The sequence below is a fragment of the Populus euphratica genome, unplaced genomic scaffold (assembly GCF_000495115.2).
Source record: "Populus euphratica unplaced genomic scaffold, PopEup_1.0 scaffold19.1, whole genome shotgun sequence".
Lineage (NCBI taxonomy): Eukaryota > Viridiplantae > Streptophyta > Magnoliopsida > Malpighiales > Salicaceae > Populus > Populus euphratica.
The window spans coordinates 1,311,779-1,331,506 of NW_011499853.1; the positions used below are offsets into that span (position 1 = coordinate 1,311,779).

At 33.9% G+C, this 19,728-nt stretch overlaps 4 protein-coding genes across 6 annotated transcripts in view; 2 read left to right on the top strand and 2 right to left on the bottom strand.

Moving 5' to 3' along the window:
• FTSH4 (FTSH protease 4) overlaps positions 1-4,178 on the top strand; it is a 6,230-nt gene extending 2,052 nt beyond the window's left edge. Inside the window, exons 4-7 of the mRNA XM_011021136.1 lie at positions 563-799; positions 904-1,028; positions 1,629-2,105; positions 2,947-4,178. Coding sequence (XP_011019438.1) covers positions 563-799; positions 904-1,028; positions 1,629-2,105; positions 2,947-3,876 — 1,769 coding nt within the window. The 3' untranslated portion in view covers positions 3,877-4,178. The remainder of the gene's footprint in view (positions 1-562; positions 800-903; positions 1,029-1,628; positions 2,106-2,946) is intronic.
• Positions 4,179-7,496: 3,318 nt separating this feature from the next.
• Positions 7,497-10,619, top strand: LOC105122188 (alpha/beta-Hydrolases superfamily protein). The gene is made up of 7 exons (XM_011021139.1): positions 7,497-7,782; positions 8,109-8,227; positions 8,365-8,447; positions 8,691-8,812; positions 9,302-9,466; positions 9,853-9,946; positions 10,238-10,619. Exons 1-7 carry the CDS (start codon positions 7,758-7,760, stop codon positions 10,473-10,475), a joined length of 846 nt encoding a protein of 281 aa, XP_011019441.1. The 5' UTR covers positions 7,497-7,757; the 3' UTR covers positions 10,476-10,619.
• A 392-nt stretch (positions 10,620-11,011) lies between these two features.
• SQD1 (sulfoquinovosyldiacylglycerol 1) lies at positions 11,012-14,440 on the bottom strand. The gene is made up of 3 exons (XM_011021140.1): positions 14,320-14,440; positions 12,590-13,674; positions 11,012-11,796 (listed from the first exon to the last, which is right to left on the bottom strand). Exons 2-3 carry the CDS (start codon positions 13,634-13,636, stop codon positions 11,395-11,397), a joined length of 1,449 nt encoding a protein of 482 aa, XP_011019442.1. The 5' UTR covers positions 13,637-13,674; positions 14,320-14,440; the 3' UTR covers positions 11,012-11,394.
• Positions 14,441-16,246: 1,806 nt separating this feature from the next.
• LOC105122190 (Translation initiation factor SUI1 family protein) lies at positions 16,247-19,416 on the bottom strand. Of its 3 annotated transcripts, none has more exons than XM_011021144.1 (8): positions 19,123-19,416; positions 18,859-18,957; positions 18,655-18,719; positions 17,909-17,990; positions 17,731-17,798; positions 17,555-17,638; positions 16,578-16,681; positions 16,247-16,488 (listed from the first exon to the last, which is right to left on the bottom strand). In XM_011021144.1, exons 1-7 carry the CDS (start codon positions 19,268-19,270, stop codon positions 16,625-16,627), a joined length of 603 nt encoding a protein of 200 aa, XP_011019446.1. In that variant the 5' UTR covers positions 19,271-19,416; the 3' UTR covers positions 16,247-16,488; positions 16,578-16,624. The 3 variants fall into 3 exon arrangements, with proteins under 3 accessions (XP_011019446.1, XP_011019444.1, XP_011019443.1); XM_011021142.1 differs by having other exon boundaries at positions 16,247-16,491; XM_011021141.1 differs by having other exon boundaries at positions 16,339-16,681.
• Between the last annotated feature and the right edge of the window lie 312 nt (positions 19,417-19,728).

Below are 19,728 nucleotides of genomic sequence, written 5' to 3' on the forward strand. Positions count from 1 at the left end.
AAATTGAGTATTTAAAACCCCAACTTTGACAGCATGTAATATCTTTATTTTCTATACACGATGGGGATAGCATCCTGCAAAAACACCATTGCAATGATATGGAGACCTTGTTCAGTAAAATAACAGCAAATGTAAAATATATATATATATATATATATATATTTTACATTTGCTGTTATTTTACTGAACAAGGTCTCTATATCATTGCAATGGTGTTTTTGCAGGATGCTATCCCCATCGTGTATAGAAAATAAAGATATTACATGCTGTCAAAGTTGGGTTTTTAAATACTCAATTTCCTTGCCTGTAATCAGATGCGGGGATGGAAATTTCTTTCCTTGAATTAAAAGATCTTCTTACATGCTTTGATTAGAATCTGTAGAATATCGTAGCCTTTCAGAATCTTCTTACATGCTTTGATTAGAATCTGCAGAATATCGTCGCCTTTCAGAATCTTTTCTTTGGCTATTTGAACATTTATTTTTGAGTTATGCCCTCCCAACACATAGTGGCGCTCGATGATTTTGGTTTATTAAGCTAGAGCTGTCTTCAAAATTTGTAGGTATTTCCAACTCAGCAAGGGAAGAGGAAAGTATAGGAGGTCTTTCAGTTTTCAGGAATGTGGGAAAATCTACAAAAGATGGTGTTCTTGGAACTGCTGGCACACCTATTCATATGGTGGCTACAGAAGGAGGGCACTTTAAAGAGCAGCTTTGGCGTACAATCCGCACTATCGCGCTGGCCTTTCTGTTGATTTCTGGTGTGGGCGCTCTTATTGAGGACAGAGGAATCAGTAAAGGTACAGTGGAGTCATGATATGTTTATTACTCCATTGTTTGATTCAATCATAATTTCAATTTGATGTTCAGTTCATTCCTTCATTTGTCATGTTTCATGTATTAGGACTTGGTCTAAATGAGGAGGTGCAGCCTAGCATGGAATCTAACACCAAATTTAATGATGTAAAGGGTGTTGATGAGGCAAAGGCAGAACTAGAAGAAATTGTCCACTATCTTCGAGATCCAAAGGCAAGCACTTATTTTCCATTATGGTCATCTCTCAATGTTGTGTGACATGGAAATGCCTGTGGTTTGGTGAACACCTAACATGCATTTCCAGCATCAGATACACTATTAAATATTTTTATGTTCTCCTACCGTGCAAATGAATATTCTAAGCCTTCATAAATAGGCCCTGATTCTATCTGTTCATGCAAACATCCTTTTTATTTTCTTATGTGCTCGTAACTGTTATCTATTAATGGTAGTGGTTGATGCCTTTCTATAGACTTAAAACTTGGAAATTACACGTGTTGATAACATGGTTTATCCAAAATGCTATCATTAGTTAAGTGGTTAAAAGTTCAATTTTTCCATGTTAATGAGTTATATATTGAATTTCCCTCAAACTCTAAAGCCGTCGTTACCCTTGAAATCTTTTAAGCATAAAAAAGTTATTTTTTTTCCTTAAATGATCATTGCTAGCAGGTAGTCTGGAATTATAGACGTGTTTGATGAAGTTTCATGCTCAATTTTCTTTTGGTTCGTGCTTTATCATTTCCCCATATGTTTTTCAAGTTTAAAACTTCAATCTCTCTCTGAAATTATTGTTTGTCTTCACTGTTACAGCGCTTCACTCGTCTAGGTGGCAAGCTCCCTAAAGGTGTTTTGCTTGTTGGACCACCTGGCACTGGCAAGACAATGTTAGCCAGAGCTATTGCTGGAGAAGCTGGGGTTCCATTTTTCTCATGCAGTGGCAGTGAGTTTGAGGAGATGTTTGTTGGAGTTGGAGCTCGAAGGGTGAGGGATCTTTTTTCTGCTGCAAAGAAGCGGTCACCATGTATAATATTTATTGATGAGATAGACGCTATTGGAGGAAGCCGCAACCCGAAGGACCAACAGTACATGAAAATGACTTTGAATCAGTTGCTTGTTGAATTGGATGGATTTAAGCAAAATGAAGGTATCATTGTGATCGCGGCGACGAATTTTCCAGAATCATTGGACAAGGCACTGGTGAGACCTGGACGGTTTGACCGCCACATTGTCGTTCCTAATCCAGATGTAGAAGGCAGGCGGCAGATTATGGAATCCCACATGTCAAAGGTATTAGTTTCCCATTGCATAGAAATTCTAGGTGTATGTTTTGGAGGTCTGAGTCTGACCTTAAAGCGGCAACGTGTGGTGCTTTGACAGGATACTATATGTTCAGAATACCCGACCCAATTACTTAACCCTTAAGCATTTGGCTCGAATATGCATCCATTATTGCCTCTAGCTATTGAATGGTTACATCATTAATTAACTGATAACTCGGTTGGCCATAAAACTCATATGATGTTCCTTTCATGATTTCAATGGCAACAATTTGGTCAGGCATTTGAGTATCGGTGCATGAACTTAATGATAACTTTGGTGGTCAGAGTTAGGTTTAATGTGGTAACCCAGTCTGCCACCATTGGGTAGATGACCACCAATAGTGTCAGACTAACAGCCACCAGTGTTGGTTTCTAAACCTGTTCCATCAAGGTTTTCTCTATAACCAATCAAAGTGTAATCAATTCACAAGAAAAATACGTCTTAAGTTGATTTTTGTTAGGTGATCAGATTTGACATGTGATTATTTAAATTTTATAATTGTTTGCAGACTGCAGTGACAGAGCAAACTGCAACTTAATGGTTGAAACTCAGCCATCATTGGCAAATAGCAACAAACAATGGCAGACTATCCTTTCATGATATCATCTGGCATGTGCTCCGGTGGCACTAAAAATTTGTTTCAAATAAATAACTGCTGATGTGAGCTAGAATGATAATATGGGCGGCTGAAGTTAGGGTTAATATTACAGCACAGAAATTATCATTTCGAGTGACCAGAAAATCTTGTTTTTAGCATCATTATGATGGATAACTCAGGAATATGTGACAATCCATTGTGGTTTTGCAGATCTTGAAGGGAGATGATGTTGATTTGATGATTATTGCTAGAGGGACTCCAGGTTTTTCTGGTGCTGATCTCGCAAATTTGGTCAACATTGCTGCTCTCAAGGCTGCTATGGATGGTGCTAAGTCAGTGACCATGACTGATCTAGAATATGCAAAGGACAAGATCATGATGGGAAGTGAGCGCAAGTCGGCTGTAATTTCTGACGAGTCACGGAAGTTGACGGCTTTCCATGAGGGTGGGCATGCCCTTGTGGCCATCCATACTGAAGGGGCTCTTCCTGTTCACAAGGCAACAATAGTTCCCAGAGGTATGTCTCTTGGCATGGTTGCCCAATTGCCGGACAAGGATGAGACAAGTGTATCTCTCAAGCAAATGCTTGCTCGGTTAGATGTTTGCATGGGGGGTCGGGTTGCAGAAGAGCTGATTTTTGGAGAAAACGAAGTTACCTCAGGTGCTTCTTCTGATCTCCAGCAAGCTACTAATCTTGCTAGAGCAATGGTTACAAAGTACGGCATGAGTAAAGTAGTTGGAGTTGTCACCCACAATTATGATGACAATGGGAAGAGCATGAGTACTGAGACTAGGCTTCTTATTGAGAAAGAAGTGAAATATTTCCTGGAAAGGGCTTACAACAATGCAAAAAAAATCCTCACCACCCACAGCAAGGAGCTTCATGCGCTTGCTAATGCTTTGCTTGAGCAAGAAACGCTCTCAGGGAGTCAGATCAAGGCTCTGCTTGCCCAAGTCAATTCTCAGCAGCAGCGGCAACAGCCACAGCAGCAGCAGATAGTTGCATCACACAGCAGTTCACAGTCCAACCCTGTGCCACCTTCAACCCCTAATCCAGCTGCATCTGCCGCCGCTGCAGCCGCCGCTGCTGCAGCAAATGCAGCAGCTAAAGCTAAAGGCATCGCTCCTGTTGGATCTTAGCATAAAAACTGTTGGTGAGGCTTCTGGTCAAACTGCTGTTTATTGAATTAAATGTGCATATAGTCATTGACCAACATTTATGTGTTTGGGAACTGTAGTTTGATTGCTGCCAGTGAGGTTCTTTTTATGTATTACTATGAGTCCGTGATTGACTTTGACCGAAAGCGGTAGAAGAACTAGATGGTAGTAACTTCACCAGGCCAGTTGTAGCTGTTACTTAGGATGGCCTTTTTTTCCCCTTAAATGGCTCTTTGCTAATACGGTTCAAATAATGTTTCATTGGAATTTTGCCCTTCTTGCTAGTTAGCTGTAAAGTTATTAAATAATCTTTTTTTTTTCCTTGATTAATTTGCAAATTTAAAGACTTACCATCAAAATAAGTTTGCCTTACAATCAAGGGAAATTCCGGTGGTCCCACAAATGTTGACACTCAATTCCTAAAAAAAAAGAATCGCCTGTCGCCACACCCCCAATTCCTTACCCATGTAATAATTTCTTCTTTCCATCAGCTGTTATAAAAAGGAAAAAAAAAAAAAATCACTAATGACGGTTGACAAATGGGATCTAAGTGTGTGCTTGGTATTTGTTGTGTAAAATGTTTTTTAATTAAAAATGTATTTTGAGTTTTTTGATCTATATATTATGTTGAAATCAATTAAAAATATTTTAAAAAATATTAATTTAATAAGTAAAATATTATTTGGTCAGTTAGGGTAAACGAGCAAGGAAACTTGGCAACAGACGTCGATGCGAATGGAGTTTGGTTGTCGTGTTTTGGAGGGCGTGCTCTGCCTCCAGTTGTCCGCGGTTGTGTTGGAAGTAGCTTGGTGAGCTCTTCACGATGAAGCGGCCCTCACTCCTTTTTTCGCTCTCTCTCTCTTTTTTTGGGGGATTCATGCTTGTCAAAAAAAATTAAATTATTTTTTGTGTTAGATTGTTTTTAATTTGATGCTTATTTTTTATATTATTTTTTATTTAGATTAATTTTTTTAAATTGTTATTATTTTATTTTATGAGTTAATTAACCATTAAATTTTATAATTTTTTTTTGTTGGAAGGATGAATGGCAATAACCCAAAATCTAAATTTAAGAATCCAATCTCTCTTTTCTGTCCTTTTTAAACAAGGTTTAAGGTTACAAAGGTATTGAATGATTGAATCACAGGGACCTGGGCTGCCGAGCTCAATTCAAGACAGAAAAAGAAAAAGAAAAAGAAAAAGAAAAGAGAGATTGAATAATGCGATTCCAGTTTTCGAGATGATTAAAAAATTAATTCTTGTAATAAAGTTATTGTATACAAGATATACATTATTTTTTATTATGTTAATAGTGTAATTATAAAATTATTTTTAAATAAAAAAACTTTTGAACTAAATATTATAAGCAAGATTATCTTTTTATTATCACGCAATTAGGTTATTTATCTGTTTTTACAATAAAATTATTAATTTAACACTAAAACAAAATAATCTAATGATTGCTACTCATAAATATTTTTTATGTTTTCAATTTTTTTAGTACATTATAATGTTTTTATGTTTTTAAAAATAAAATTATCAAGACTCTCATTCAAGGGCTTTTTTGTTATTTTATATTGATTTTATTGTGAATTTTAAGGGTATTTAGAGGTATTATTGTAAATTATATATATTAAATATAATTAAAAATCTTGTTAGCACAAGCCATCCGCACCGTTTAGACAATACATGAGGGTTCATCCTATTTGAAAGCTCTCGGCATCCCCAATATAATGGAGTAATGTGTGTCCCTACCACACATCACTAGCCATTTGTTTTCCTTTTTTTCTATCCCCATCCTTAAATTCCACGCTACATCCTTTAAAAAAATCAAACCACCTTGCAATTTATTTCCCTTTTACATTTAATCTGTTTTTTTAATTATTATTTTTTTAATTTTGAATAAACACTGAAATTATAAATGTTTTAAATTTTATCTGCCTTTGAGTTTTTAATCTTTAAGATTTGATTCCATTCTTTTAATTATTAATTTTTTAGTTTTAATAAGCTATAAAATTACAATTGTTTTTCAATTTTATCCCATTTCATTTTTTATCTTTCAAATTTAATTTTTATTTTTTTTATTACTATTTAGTTTGTTTGGAATCATTTATTATGTTGTTGTTTTTTTTATAATTTTGATCCTTCATGGTTTTTTTTTTCAAGTTTGATCATTATTTTTTTATTACTATTTTTGTTCTTTGACAAGCTTTTTAAATTAGTCTTAATTAAAATTAAATTGATTGAGAATTAACTTTTTTTTATTGAACCTTGTTCAAGGATTTCACGGATTATGAGTTTTAAATATTATATCAGGTTTACGAGATTTGCCGGAGTGGGCTTGAATTTTTTTCTTTTTAAAAGTTTTTTTTTTTTTACTTTTTTTTTTAGAGATTTGCTTTATTATTTTTTGTAGTTTTTCTTTAATGAGATTAGTTTTGGGTTCGTTACCAGATTCATCAGTTTCAAAAGTTAACATAAATTGATTTTTTTTTGTTATTTTCTAAATTAATTTATTTAAATTTTATTATTTAACATTTAATTTGTTTCAAATTAATTTTTTCTCCCTTTCTATTGAGTTATCCTAGTCTTGTGCTCATGATCATAAGGCTTGTGACTTAACTTAGGTTAATTAAGATTTTTTTCTATTGTTATAGAGTTAATTTTAGGTTTCAGGGCTATGGTCATTGATTTCAAAGATAAACATGAATTGAATCTTTTTTTTAATTAAATTATTTAACATTTTATTTATTGAAAATTGGTTTTCATATCTTTTTTTTTTATTTTTTTCTATTGGGTTATCTCGATTATTTTTTCTTTTACAATTTCATGCTTTATTGTTTTCTATCAAATTTGTTCTTTATTCTTTTTATTGTTGTCTTTTCTTTTGAAAATTTTTCTAAATTGATTTTTTCACTATTTAATCTTTTTAAAATTAAACTGGTTGAGAATTAAGTTTTTTTATTAAATCTAATTCGAGGATTTCATGATTTTTATTGCCGCGGGGTTTGTGTGTTAACTTATATTTTTTAAATTGCTTGTTTTTTAAAAATAAATTTTATTTTTTATCCTTTAACAATAAATTATTCAATAATTTAGTTTCATGTCATTATTCAATTCGTTTTCGACCATGCTCACCCTAGTATCACAATTATGTTAGAGATTTTGTATCTTGACTTAAGTGGGCTAAGATCAATTCTTTTATCTTTTTAAATTATATATTTTTTTAATTTTTATCATTCAATATTTTATTTGTTAAAAATTAAACTTTTTTTTTTGTAAAGTTATCATGTTTTTATTTGATTTATTAGGAATTAGTATTCAAATTTTTTTGCTGATACTTTTTTTATGAGGTTATTATAATATTTTTTTATAGTTACAAAGTTTGTGAGTTAAATTAGTTGAACTCAGGGTTTTTCTTTGTTTTTTTTTTTATTTTACTTTTTTTTATTGAGTTTTTTAATAATTTAGGTTGATTTAGAATGAATTTTTAAAATTTTTTTCATTATATTTTTTATATATTCATTTATTACTATTAGATTTTTTTTAATCACACTACTTAAATCACCAATGTAGTCTTAAAATAGTATTGAAAAATGATGGAAACCAAACATTCATTCATGGCTCTTGTAAGACATCAAATGTTTTTGTTGCCCCATTTCCCTAGGTCTCATGCTTAATGGCATGCGTCCAGCACCACGAGTCCACAACCACCAAGATCACAAGGCCTCACGTTGTTCAGGTTTCTCAAAACATAAATCATCGAGTGTTGAGTGTTGAGACTCCTTCTGCTCTGCTCTGCTCTGCTCTTTCCATCACCAACCGCGTCTTAAATTTACTCAAAACTCTAAACACCATTTCCCATGACTCAGTCCCTTGCAAACCGAGGTAAGGTGGCCCGCCCACCACTTGATTTAATTATAGACAGAACAAAATCATTTCTTTCAAAATTTTTTATCCAGACAAGAATATTTTTTTTTTTTTTATCTTCTGAGCCTTCTTTATGATTTATCTGATATGGGTCGTAAAAGTGTCGTTGAAAATTTAAAATTGATAGTGTTCTATGAATTTCTAATACTGGAGGCATTGGTTTTATGAGAATTGTGATGTTCGTAGTGTTGGGTCAGTTTCATTTTAGCTTTCAATGTTTATGAATTGTCAATACTCTCTCATGATCATCCGTGTGTATAAATGTGTGTTTGATCTGTTGGCAGCTGTCCAACAACGGAGAGTTGTTATAGAGAACAACCATGGCGAGAAGCTCTCTGGGATATTACATGAAACTGGTTCTAAACAGCTTGTTATTGTGTGCCATGGATTTCAGTCGTCAAAGGTGATTTTTTTTTTTTATATTATCTATTCTGTTTTTTCCCTTCTACAAGAACATATTTTGCTCCTTTTGTATGTCCGTTCTGTCTAACCAAAACTATTGGTTAATCTTTTTGATGTTTTTGCACCGTGTATGTACAGGAACGGATACCAATGGTAAACCTCGCCGCTGCTCTGGAGAAAGAAGGAATCAGTGCCTTCCGTTTTGACTTTGCTGGAAATGGGTAAGCTTTCTTTGCTATTAAAGAGAATGAGAGCACATCCCATCAATTATTTTTAACAGAGTGAGATAATAGGCAGATGAATCTGTCAATGATCGTTTTGGTGTTTGTGGTTGCTTCTCTACCTTTTGTTTGCATACAATTGGGTAGACTCCGCATTGCGAACTTCATCTTTTAGACAAAGAAAAAGGTCAGTAGATTGATGACGAAATATTGTTACGGATGTTTCTATTCTCCACCTTCCAGGGAAAGTGAAGGCTCATTTCAGTATGGTAACTACCGTAGAGAAGCCGAGGATTTACGTGCTGTGGTTCAACATTTTCGTAGGGACAATCGTGTGATAAGTGCAGTTATTGGACACAGTAAAGGTCTGTTTGCTTCCTTGCTCAGTCTATGTAGAATGAAAGAACCAAAAAATAAATTAAATTAGACAGTATGTCTGGAAATTTGTGTGAATCTTTTTTTCCTCTCATGTAGCCTTTTGTTGGCATTTGAATAGCATAATATTCACTCCATATATGTCTACTGGTGTACTAGAATATTGAAGTTATGTGAATGCAAGGTTTTCATGGGTCGAGTAAGGGTGTTATTATTAACACTGATAAATTTTTATTTGAAATTGCGATCCTCTTGAGTGCTGAAGAAATGTTCTCTCATCTGAAGTGGAACCACTTTGATTATGTCTAATGAATTTATGACAATTCTTTAGAAAAGTTGTGATCTTGCTACATGCACAATATGCTTCATTAAAATTTAGCTGAATCTGGAAAATCAAATGTAAAAAAAAAAATATATATTATTGTGATTTTTGTCTTGATTTCTTTGAAGGGCTAGTTTGATCCAAGATTGTGTTGCAGGTGGAAATGTGGTGCTCTTGTATGCTTCAAAGTACAATGATGTCCATACAGTGGTTAATATTTCTGGCCGGTTTAACCTGGAGAAAGGCATGGAAGGCCGCCTGGGTAAAGACTTTCTTCTAAGACTCAAACAACATGGATATATAGATGTCTTTAATAGAAAAGGTAAGCGACTGCGTGTGATTTTTTCATATGCTAATAGATCCTTGTCCCTGTATTGTTCCTCGATTGCATATTATGTTAGAATTTAGAATTTGATGCTTGTCTATCTTTGATATAACAAGGCATTGTGTAGTTACCTGCCTGCCAGACATCGCTGATGAGAAATTATATTTAACAAGGACAAGTTTTAAGAAGATTGTAGGCCACTGGATCATGAGCTTAATGTGGGACCCAAATGTGGGTTTTGCTAATCTAATGGCTCAATTGTATAAATGAAACCTTTTCTTGTGAATTTTCTTAAGAAATACCATCACTCATAGCTGATATTGGGTGGTGTTTGTTCGTTAGATTAACCCAGCACCTGGTTAATTTTTACTGTCCTGTTGCAGGAAAATTTGAGTATCGTGTGACTGAAGAAAGTTTGAAGGATCGATTAACTACTGATATCCATGCAGTCTGCTTGTTGATTCAACAAGAGTGCAGGTCAGAAATTGCAAACCATTCATTTTCACACATGGTTGATATGTTTTTCCATGTAATATTTATGGGGAGGAGATATTGTTTTGGTACTTTCTTTCCCTGAATTGAACTGGAATAAGAAAATAGCAACATCCCAAGTCACAAACTATTTGAAGAGCATACCATTGATCTCTGTCTCGAAACATCTTGTGGAAGCTCCGGCTTATCCTATCATTTGTTCTTTGTTGCTTCTTGCAGTATATTACAGTATTTTCAAATTGTTGGGTGTTGTGATCTTAATGCTGTTAATTACAGGGTATTGACAGTCCATGGATCCATGGATAAAATTGTACCAGCTGAAGATGCTTTGGAATTTGCCAAGTTCATACCAAATCATAAACTACACATCATAAAGGGAGCTAATCATGAATATACTTCACATCAAGGCGAGTTAACTTCGGTTGTACTTGATTTCTTGAGGGAAAATTTTAAGGCAGAAAAAGACATGCCTAAGTTACCATTGAAGGATCATTCTTTTCGTTCTCGACTGTGATAGTTTCACTGACGTCAGAGGAATAAATTAGCTCCCTAAGCAATAAGAGAAATTAGTTGCAAGTCATTTGGAAGAGTTCCTGGAGCTACAAGTTGAGCTATTGTGTGTCATCACTCACTTCCTTGCATGACGGCATGACCTGAAAAATGGATATAAAACGTACTCAGCAGATCAGTCAGTCTGGTTAAGAATTTTCCCAGTAACTGTCCACGCATTTTGGGCATTGTGTCATGAGCTTGGCATTCTGTTGCACGTAAATGAAGCTTCAAGTCATATGATTCGGCCACTTCCGTCACAAATTGTATGACAGCGAATATTTCCCTCAAAATTATATGCACTGTTGAACTTATGAAAAGGCCTTTGGTAAAAAAAACGTGTTTTTATTTTTATGAATCTCTAAATACGGCAAAACCATTACTATCAAGACTTCTGTTTTGAGAAAAGAGTAGGATTTTAAGAAGAAACTTTTGGAGTAATCATTGTTAAACTGCTACCAAGAATATCAAAATTGCACAGCAGAAAATAAGACCAGCGCATCACTGAAAACGCCTAATAGCGAGCATTCGCCCCTGTTGGTCAATACTGAGACATGAGCGAACAACTCTCAATTGTTCGTCCAGAGATCGATTCGTTCGTTTCTTTCATGAAGTATTCCATTCTGACCATCTTAGTAAATACACAAGCACAAGGAAAACAAGTCACCATCCCGCCAACAAAATCCTAGAACCCTAGAATTTCGAAGACAGGATCTCATACTTGTAACTTGCATAAATTACAGCTGGAAATGATTACATACTACATTCAGTAGAATGCTAAGAAATGCCACACTACCTACCAAAACAAAATGTAGCAAGGAGAGAAATAAGACCAAGATGAATGCAACTTCTCAGCTGAACAGCCTTTAACCATCCATGCTTGATTAAGCTGCAAGAGTCTTTGGCTTCACACCAATCTTTTTCCAAGAAACACTGGGCATTATTTGTTTTGTATCAACCCGATCCTTGAATTTAATGGCAAAATTGAGCAAAGAGTCAAGAAGAGAATCTGAAAGAAGGTGTGGTTTGAGCCCTAACTCAATGAGCTTTGTGTGCTTAGCATTGTAGTAATGCTCTTCTGCCTCTACTCTTGGGTTGGGCACGGATATGGTTTTCACATCAAGCCCTAACTTCTCTCCGGCTTTTGTAACAAGAGAAGCAAGTTCGTTGACAGAAAATTGCTCGGTAAATTGATTGAAGACACGAAACTCACCAGGCTGCGCCGGGTTGGCAATGGCAAGTTCAACACACTGGACAGTGTCTCTTATGTCAAGGTAGCCCCTGGTCTGAATTGCATGAATTAGAAAGTTAGAGAACAAACTAATTAAAGGCAATCTTATATGTACATGCAGGATATAAACAAATCCATAGATCACCATTTGGGAAAAAACACAACAATATATACGTACAAATTTCTCCCAAGAACCAAATTGAAGCCAACAATACAAAGATACATAAAAGATATGACAAAAGGAAAGTCATTCTTTAGCATATGTTTGTATTGAAATGGCATGTGTGATAAGCAGTGAATCAATGAAAACTACTATATTGTTCATACGCCACATTAATTCCTAGTGACAAGGCATTATCCAATTTTGGAGTATAGCCTGATGTGAACATCAAACAAAAATAGCTATGCAAGTCAGGATCTAGGTTTCTCACACTGCACAGCATAATATGAGCAACTTAGTTTATGGTGGTCTCATTTCTTTAATGAATATCACATCATAAGCAAATAGGAAAAAGCCTTCCAGATCATATTCTCCAGTATAACAGTTCCTCAGAAGCATCTTCTGGGAAGAGTGATGCCACAGTAAAGCATTTACATAATTTTTTTATATAAGGCTATCTTCAGGATCTGAATTTTAAAGAAAATGAAAGTGGACACTACGAAGCATTGAGTTTCAAGCTACAAGCTAAGAACTATATTACAATTATCAAGCTCTTGTCCTCAGCACCTAACTTGAAATATCAGAGAATTGTTTTCAGTACTATAAATTATCATCTGTCCACATGTTTATGAAAGAAGAAAGCGATGTGGAATAGAAATGCTATGCTATTGTTGAACCAAGGTCTCACCTGACCCCCCTTTCCATAAACAGTAAGTGGATGACCAACTGCAGCCTGGACACAAAACCGATTCAATGCAGTTCCGAACACTCCATCATAATCAAGCCTGTTACAGAGCTCTTCGTGCATCTCAGTCTCATCTGTCCTTACTCCATAAACCACTCCTTGATTCAAATCAGTTGCTCTAATTCCCCAAGCCTTGCAAGTGAAGGCTATATTATTTGAGTCATGGACCTTGCTAAGATGGTAGAAAGAGCTGGCTTGCTTGGGGAAAGGCAAAGTATCTGTTCTTCCATTATGAGTAATAGTTATATAACCCTCCTCAATATCAATGTTTGGTGTTCCATACTCTCCCATTGTCCCAAGTTTCACCAGATGGCACTGCTCCCTGAATTCCTTTATAGCAAAGAGCACATTAAGTGTTCCAATCACATTGTTGTGCTGAGTAAAAACAGCTCTGTTCCGATCAATCATTGAATATGGAGCAGACCGTTGTTCCCCAAAATGGACTACAGCATCAGGTTCAAAAGACTTGAAGGTTTCTGACAGGAACTCAAAGTCGCAAATGTCACCAATATAGAGTTCAATTGTTTTTCCAGTGACTGATCGCCAACAACGGAGACGGTTGTGGATAGAAGCAATAGGAGTCAAGGAGTCTAGACCGAGTTGTTGGTCAAAGAGACGACGAATGAGGCTGTCAGCGATAGCAACCTCATAACCTTTGTTGGATAGGTGGAGGGCAGTGGCCCAACCACAGTAGCCATCTCCACCAATAACCATGACCCGCTTAGGCTTGGATGGTTCACTGGAATTCTGTCGAGAATCAGAGCTGGATTGTGTTGGAGTTTCTTGGCTTATAGGAGCCATGGTTGCACGGACAACACAGCTTGTTTGCTGTGTTCCTCCTTGCAAAACAAACCTTTTAAATGGAGATTTTGAAGTTCCCAGCGTAAAAAATGTAAGGCACTTCGTTGGGCATTGATGAAATGGCTGAGATAAAGGTCTGTGGCTTGATGACAACTTTATCGAGCAAGAAGTGGAAAGCAGATGAGCCATATTGATGTTTGGTTCAGAACAACCAAACCCACATCCACCTGGAAAATATCCAGATTGTCAAAAAATAATGAAGTTAAGAGATCATTATAACTGAACTTCAGGCATAATTATATTTCAGATTATCCCAACAACAAAGACCCACAGGCATTGAAAATATCAGAGATACAATCTACTTTTAGGTAGACTTTCATCAAAATACGATTAAGGGTAAGTGAAATCACAAGAAAAAACCAACAATCTCCCTCCTAAGAACAAAACTACTATAATTTACAAACACTGGCAAACACCAATTCCATTCATTCAAATGAGCAAATGTGAAGTGCAAGGAGCAGTGCTTAACGAGGCCGCATGTTGTAGTAAAATCCATATTAGAATAATCTTTAAAAAAAAAGATCATGAAGAAAAGAAAAGAAAGTTTCAAAATAATAATTCTCATATATTCATGCTGAATTAAGCAACACAAATTGCAACCCTCCTGGAATAATTTAGTTAACAAAACAGGAATCAGGAACCGATTAAACAGCATCACTAGATGTAAGCTGCTGCACAAGTTACAAAACAACAACTCCTAAACACCCTGACTAGTTTAAGGATCAATGCTCTTTCTTAACCTGAAAAGGATAGGCAATAATAAAACAGAAAAAAGCTTGAATGTCGTTAAACAAAGAGTGGCGATCGATTACCTTGAGACCAAGAAAAGATGATTGTAAGAAGAGAAGCTGTTTGAGGGATTATGGACAAAGACAGTGACTGGGTGTTTTGAGGGAAGAATCGAACTGTGAGGGGGTGAGGTATATTCCTTGTTTTATCCATCCAGACTCCAAGAGAGAATTTTTTGTTTCTTTTTTTTTTCTTTTTTTATATGTCTCCCTCCAGTTATTATTTAAAAAAAATAAAAGGGATAAGTGAATAATTGTGTAGGCAATAAGTACTTCTCTTAAGTATTGTAATCTTTTTTTTTATATGTTATCATGAATTATTAGAATTTTTTTTTTTCTCCAATTTTGTTTTTCTTTTTTCTTTTTGTTCTTTTCACAATTTTTTTTTTGTTTTTCTTAATTTTTTTATTAAAAAAATTAAGCTAGTTAAAAATTTAGTTTTATAATTTTTTTTAAAACACTATAAATTATTACAATGTTTCTCTACAGTTTTTTTGTTATGGTTTTTTCAAAATTGTTTGTCTTTTTTTGGTTTTTTTCCTAATTTTTTTTTATTTTTTTATTTTTTTGCACAAAATTATTTTTGTTAATTTTATTTTTTTAATATTAAGCTGGTTAAAAATTTAGTTTTGTAATTTTTTAAAAAAAAATTATAAATTGCTACAATATTTCCCCACATAGTTTTTTATGATTTTTTTCAAAAAACATTATTGATTTTATTTTTTTAATAATGTGTTAGTTAAAAATTACAACTGTAGTTTTTCTCACAAAACAATGTGGATTGCTATTGCGTTTCCTCACATGTTTTTTTATTTTTTTATTTTATTCAAAATTATATTTATCAATTTTATTTTTTAAATTTGAAGTTGGTTAAAAATTTAGCTTTGTGATTGTTTTCTTTAAAATATTGTGGATTACTAAAGTGTTCTTCTACGTGATTTTTCTTTGTTATTTTTGTTTTTTATAATTTTTTTAAAAATTATCTTTGTTAATTTTATTTTTTAATATTAAACTTGTTGAGAGTTATAATTATATATAAGAAAAACAATATAGTTTTCTTCACAAATTACTATAGATTGTTACAGTGTTTCTTTCACATGATTTTTTTTGTTTCTTAATGTTTTTTTAAATTTTCTTTTTAATTTTATATTTTTAATATTAAACATGTTGAAAATTATAATTATAAGGTTAAATTATTTGAAATAAAAATTGTAATTTTTTTCATAAAAAACTATAAATTGCTATAATGTTTTTTTACATAGTTTTTTTATTATTATTATAATTTTAAAAAAATTATATTTATTAATTTTTTTAAATATTTATTTTTAATCTTATGGTATAAGCTCGCAGCACAAAAACAAAAACAGGCCATCAAATAGTCATTGAAACAATGTGATGTTACATTGATCTTACCCTTTTTAAAATAAAAATATTAGACCAATTATTTAGGGTAGCAAGAAATTATTTTTTTTTTTAATCAACTACGGTATTCAAGCTATCATGGAAGTATGCAAACTTTTCTCCCTATCCAGGAATCAATTTGACAAATTTAGGGATTCTTCATAAAAAAATTTCACGTTGCTAGCCTCTTAATGCTTGAGGGTATTTAAGTAGATGATCAAGCATAATCTCCAACTCAGACTCAGTTATGTGTTATATTATTAGCATGGCATCTATTATATTATAGTCTATTATACAAACTACATCAAAGTTAGCTAGAAATGGCTATCTACACACACACACACACACACACACACACACATATTGAAGATATGGCAGTCACAAGACTATAGCTCACAACAATTTCTATCCTTCGCACCTTTCTCTCAAGCTAGTTCTTTTCCTTGTTCCATGACGTTGAAGTGATATGATAAAAATATAATTCTAAAGCTAGATTCAATTATCTGTTATGCTACTAATAATATATCTATTATATTAAAAGCCATGCTTGTTTGTATACAACCATACAAACTAAGAGTCTACGTGATTACATAAAGATGTGGATTTCTTCCTCGGCATTAACATAAAGCTTTGAATGCGGTATCGGGAGAAGGTGTACAGCTAGCTCTAGGCGACGCGAAATCACCACTTGCTATTTAATTTACCATGTATTCGGTGAAAAAATTCATGGATTTATTGAAGACATAAGATACTCCAGATTCATTGATGCATGCATCCATTGCTCTTTCTCCCCTACTAAAATTGATTTCGTGAGAATTCATCCAAGCAAAAGTAATAATCTGAAGTTACATTCTGTAAATAACGCTGATTTATAAATATACCATTTCAAAATCAAAAATCAATCCGACTTTCATTTGGAATGCAAGCATCAAGCAGCTGGAACCTTTTTCCCGTCCTCAATGAAGTAAATGGCGGTTTCAGGAACCTGGAAGGAAGAACAGTGAAACTTGAGCCAGTTACGCATGGAAGAGAGGGGAAAAAATGCAGGCAATCAATTGATTAGCTCTAGCTCTACCTCCGCGATGAAAATTTAAAGATACAAAACAGATATTTTTGAAAGAACAAAAAGAAGTTCCGCTCAATGGGAAAAAAGAAGAAGAAGAAGAAGCATTATTCTGAAGCTCTTCAAACCAACCTGAGCAACTTTTGATTTTGTAATTTTCAAACGTCAATTTCAGCTCTTACAAATAAAATTTCAAAAGAATTATTCCAAAGAAAACTAATCACTTAACTGCATCATGATTTAGTGTGTACATAGTCCAATAGAGAACACACTATTCATAACATAATTACTACAGCATGCTTGATAAATCAAAATGTAGTAGTGCCATTAAATGAGTATAAGAACTTCTGGCAAAGTTTGTAAACTCTGTATAGACTAGTATGGATCTTTCCCTTACAGAATCGGACACATAAAATCTTTCTTTAGCATCAATATCAAGCTATAACTACGTTGGCAATGCAAAGAACTAAAAAGTGAATGCTTCAACTGCTTATGTGCACAGCTCTACATGGGATTGGGCTCTGAAAACCATGGTTTTAAGAGTCTTGAGGCTTCAAAATCATGGTTCTGTATACTTAACTAAACACCCACAAATCAACTTTTGACTCAAAACTTGCTTTTTGGCAACTCAACCACAAAGCAAAACACACACGCAATCTTTAGTAAGGTGAATTTGGATGTGTTTCTTATCAGTAATTTAAAAACATCCTATGCCTAGATGATAGTAAGACAACTAAAAAGAAGAAAGTCAGGGAGGATAACAAGAAGAAAGAAAAGGAAGCTAGAAGAAATTACATCAGGCCAAGTCTCTGTGATGAATTCCACAATATCATACGCTATATCTCCTTGAACATCAATCTGTTCCTTCTCTGTTGGGCCCTGAAAACCAAGCAATAAGAAAAGAAAAAAATTATCATTCAGTGGAATAAAAAGGAAAGAAATTGGATAATCATAGGAGGCATTTGGTGCACCTTAACAACAGATGCTCCAGTAGCAAACTTTTTCCCAAGCTTTTTGGAAGCATCACTCAATTTAATACCTGAACAAAAATATTTCATAGCATGGGAAAAAGTAGTAACTTTGGCAATTAGTAATCAGCCCATGAAACCACAAGATAATGGTTTGAAGTCAACTCAACATCCAGCTTACCAAATAGGTCCAATCCTTTAATAATGGTGATACATTTGCGCTTGTTGCGAACAACCTTTTCAATTACAACTTCTTGTCTTGCCTGTACAGTAAAGAGGTCATCCAATAATACCAGATCATTATATTTACCTAAAAATTAAATCCAGTACAAAACCATCTCATGAACAATAGGCCAACAATCAATACTATTTTTCATTGATGAGACAAAAGCCGGTTATCCAAAAAGATCTGAGAGACAAGAGTCTTCCAACACATAATTGGCACCATATTAACAAGAAGCAAACCTTTAATGCACCTATGTTGAAATTTCAAGACAGGAGGAGGTGAAGAATATGACAGAAAATGCACCACATGCATGATCAGATGTATTAAGAGCTATTTGAAGCATCATCAAGTCACAGAGAGAATCAATGTCTCATCTTCAAACTGAAGACTATTGATAATGGTTGCTAGTTGAACTTATCAAAAATCATAAAACTCATTTTTATAATTCCAAACTTCACGTGTCTTTGGCCAAGCTCGACTGCAATGCCATGCTATCAAAGAATGAAAACCTGATAGCATTTCCAAGAAACAACAACGACACACTTACACCCCGCTATCTATCCTTTTCTCCCCCTTTTACTGTGAGACACGCTTTAACATACCTCTGAACATGAAGATCAGAAGCATCTTGTACGAACCCATTAAGTAGAATTACAAGTAACATAACTATAACAAAAAACAGAAACAAAATAAGTGCTTACTTTCTTCTTGATTTTTCCACCTGGAAGCCTTTTCACTTCTTCTTGCTTGGATGACGATGTAACTCCTGAAACAAAAAAAAAATACAAAAAAAAGATTAATTTTTGGAGAACAAAAGTAATAATGCCCAGTGTATTATTTCTTTAAACAAGCACACATTAAAAACAAAAATCCTTTAGTGGAACAGTGTCAAAAACTGGAGTTACCAGATTGAACATAAGAAGCTGCCCCATCAGCACCACTTGAGGAAATTCCAGCTGATTGCAGTTGCTCAGAAACCCTCTCGGCCTCCTTTTCATTAGCCTCTGCCAGCCCGAAATTAGCCTCCTTTTCATTAGCCTCTGCCAGCCCAAAATTAAAAAAAAAAAAAAATCAATTCTTTGCGTCTTTTTACCAGTTATTGCAGAAGGAAACAAACATAGGACTTCTGGGTTTTCAAGATTGAAACAAAATAAAAATAAAGGGTGTACCTTTAAGGAGATCAGGGTAGAGTTCAGGGGCGTTTATGATGAGCCAAGGCTTGCACTTCTCGAAATCAGGACCGAATTCACAATACTCTGCAGGGAGAGAACATATTGGACAGTATAGCACTTTCAATGGCTCAGGTTTCTCTGCCATGGAATTCTGAGCGAAACTGATTCTGGGAGTTTTGTGTTGTGGAGATCGGTATTGATTTGTGCGGAAGTACTGTGATGTTATTTTGGTGTCCAAAGGGGAGAGAAAGAACCGATGCTGCTGCTGCTGCTGGCTTTGGGAAAGTTGAAAGCGCGTTTCGCAACGCTGTATAAATTCCAAATTTTTATTTTATTTTTAAAAATATTAAATTATTTTAATATATTAATATTAAAAATAAATTTTAAAAAAAATTATTTTAATATATCTTCAAATAAAAAATATTTTAAAAAATAATTAATATCATAATACTAAACTCTATATTATAAAGTTTTTTTTTTTTTTGATATACATGAATCCATTGCAGCCTAATACATTTATAATTGTCATTCATGTATCTATTGAATAAATAAAGTGGAATTATTTTTTTATTTTATGCATTTTCTCTTGTAAAATCACATTTT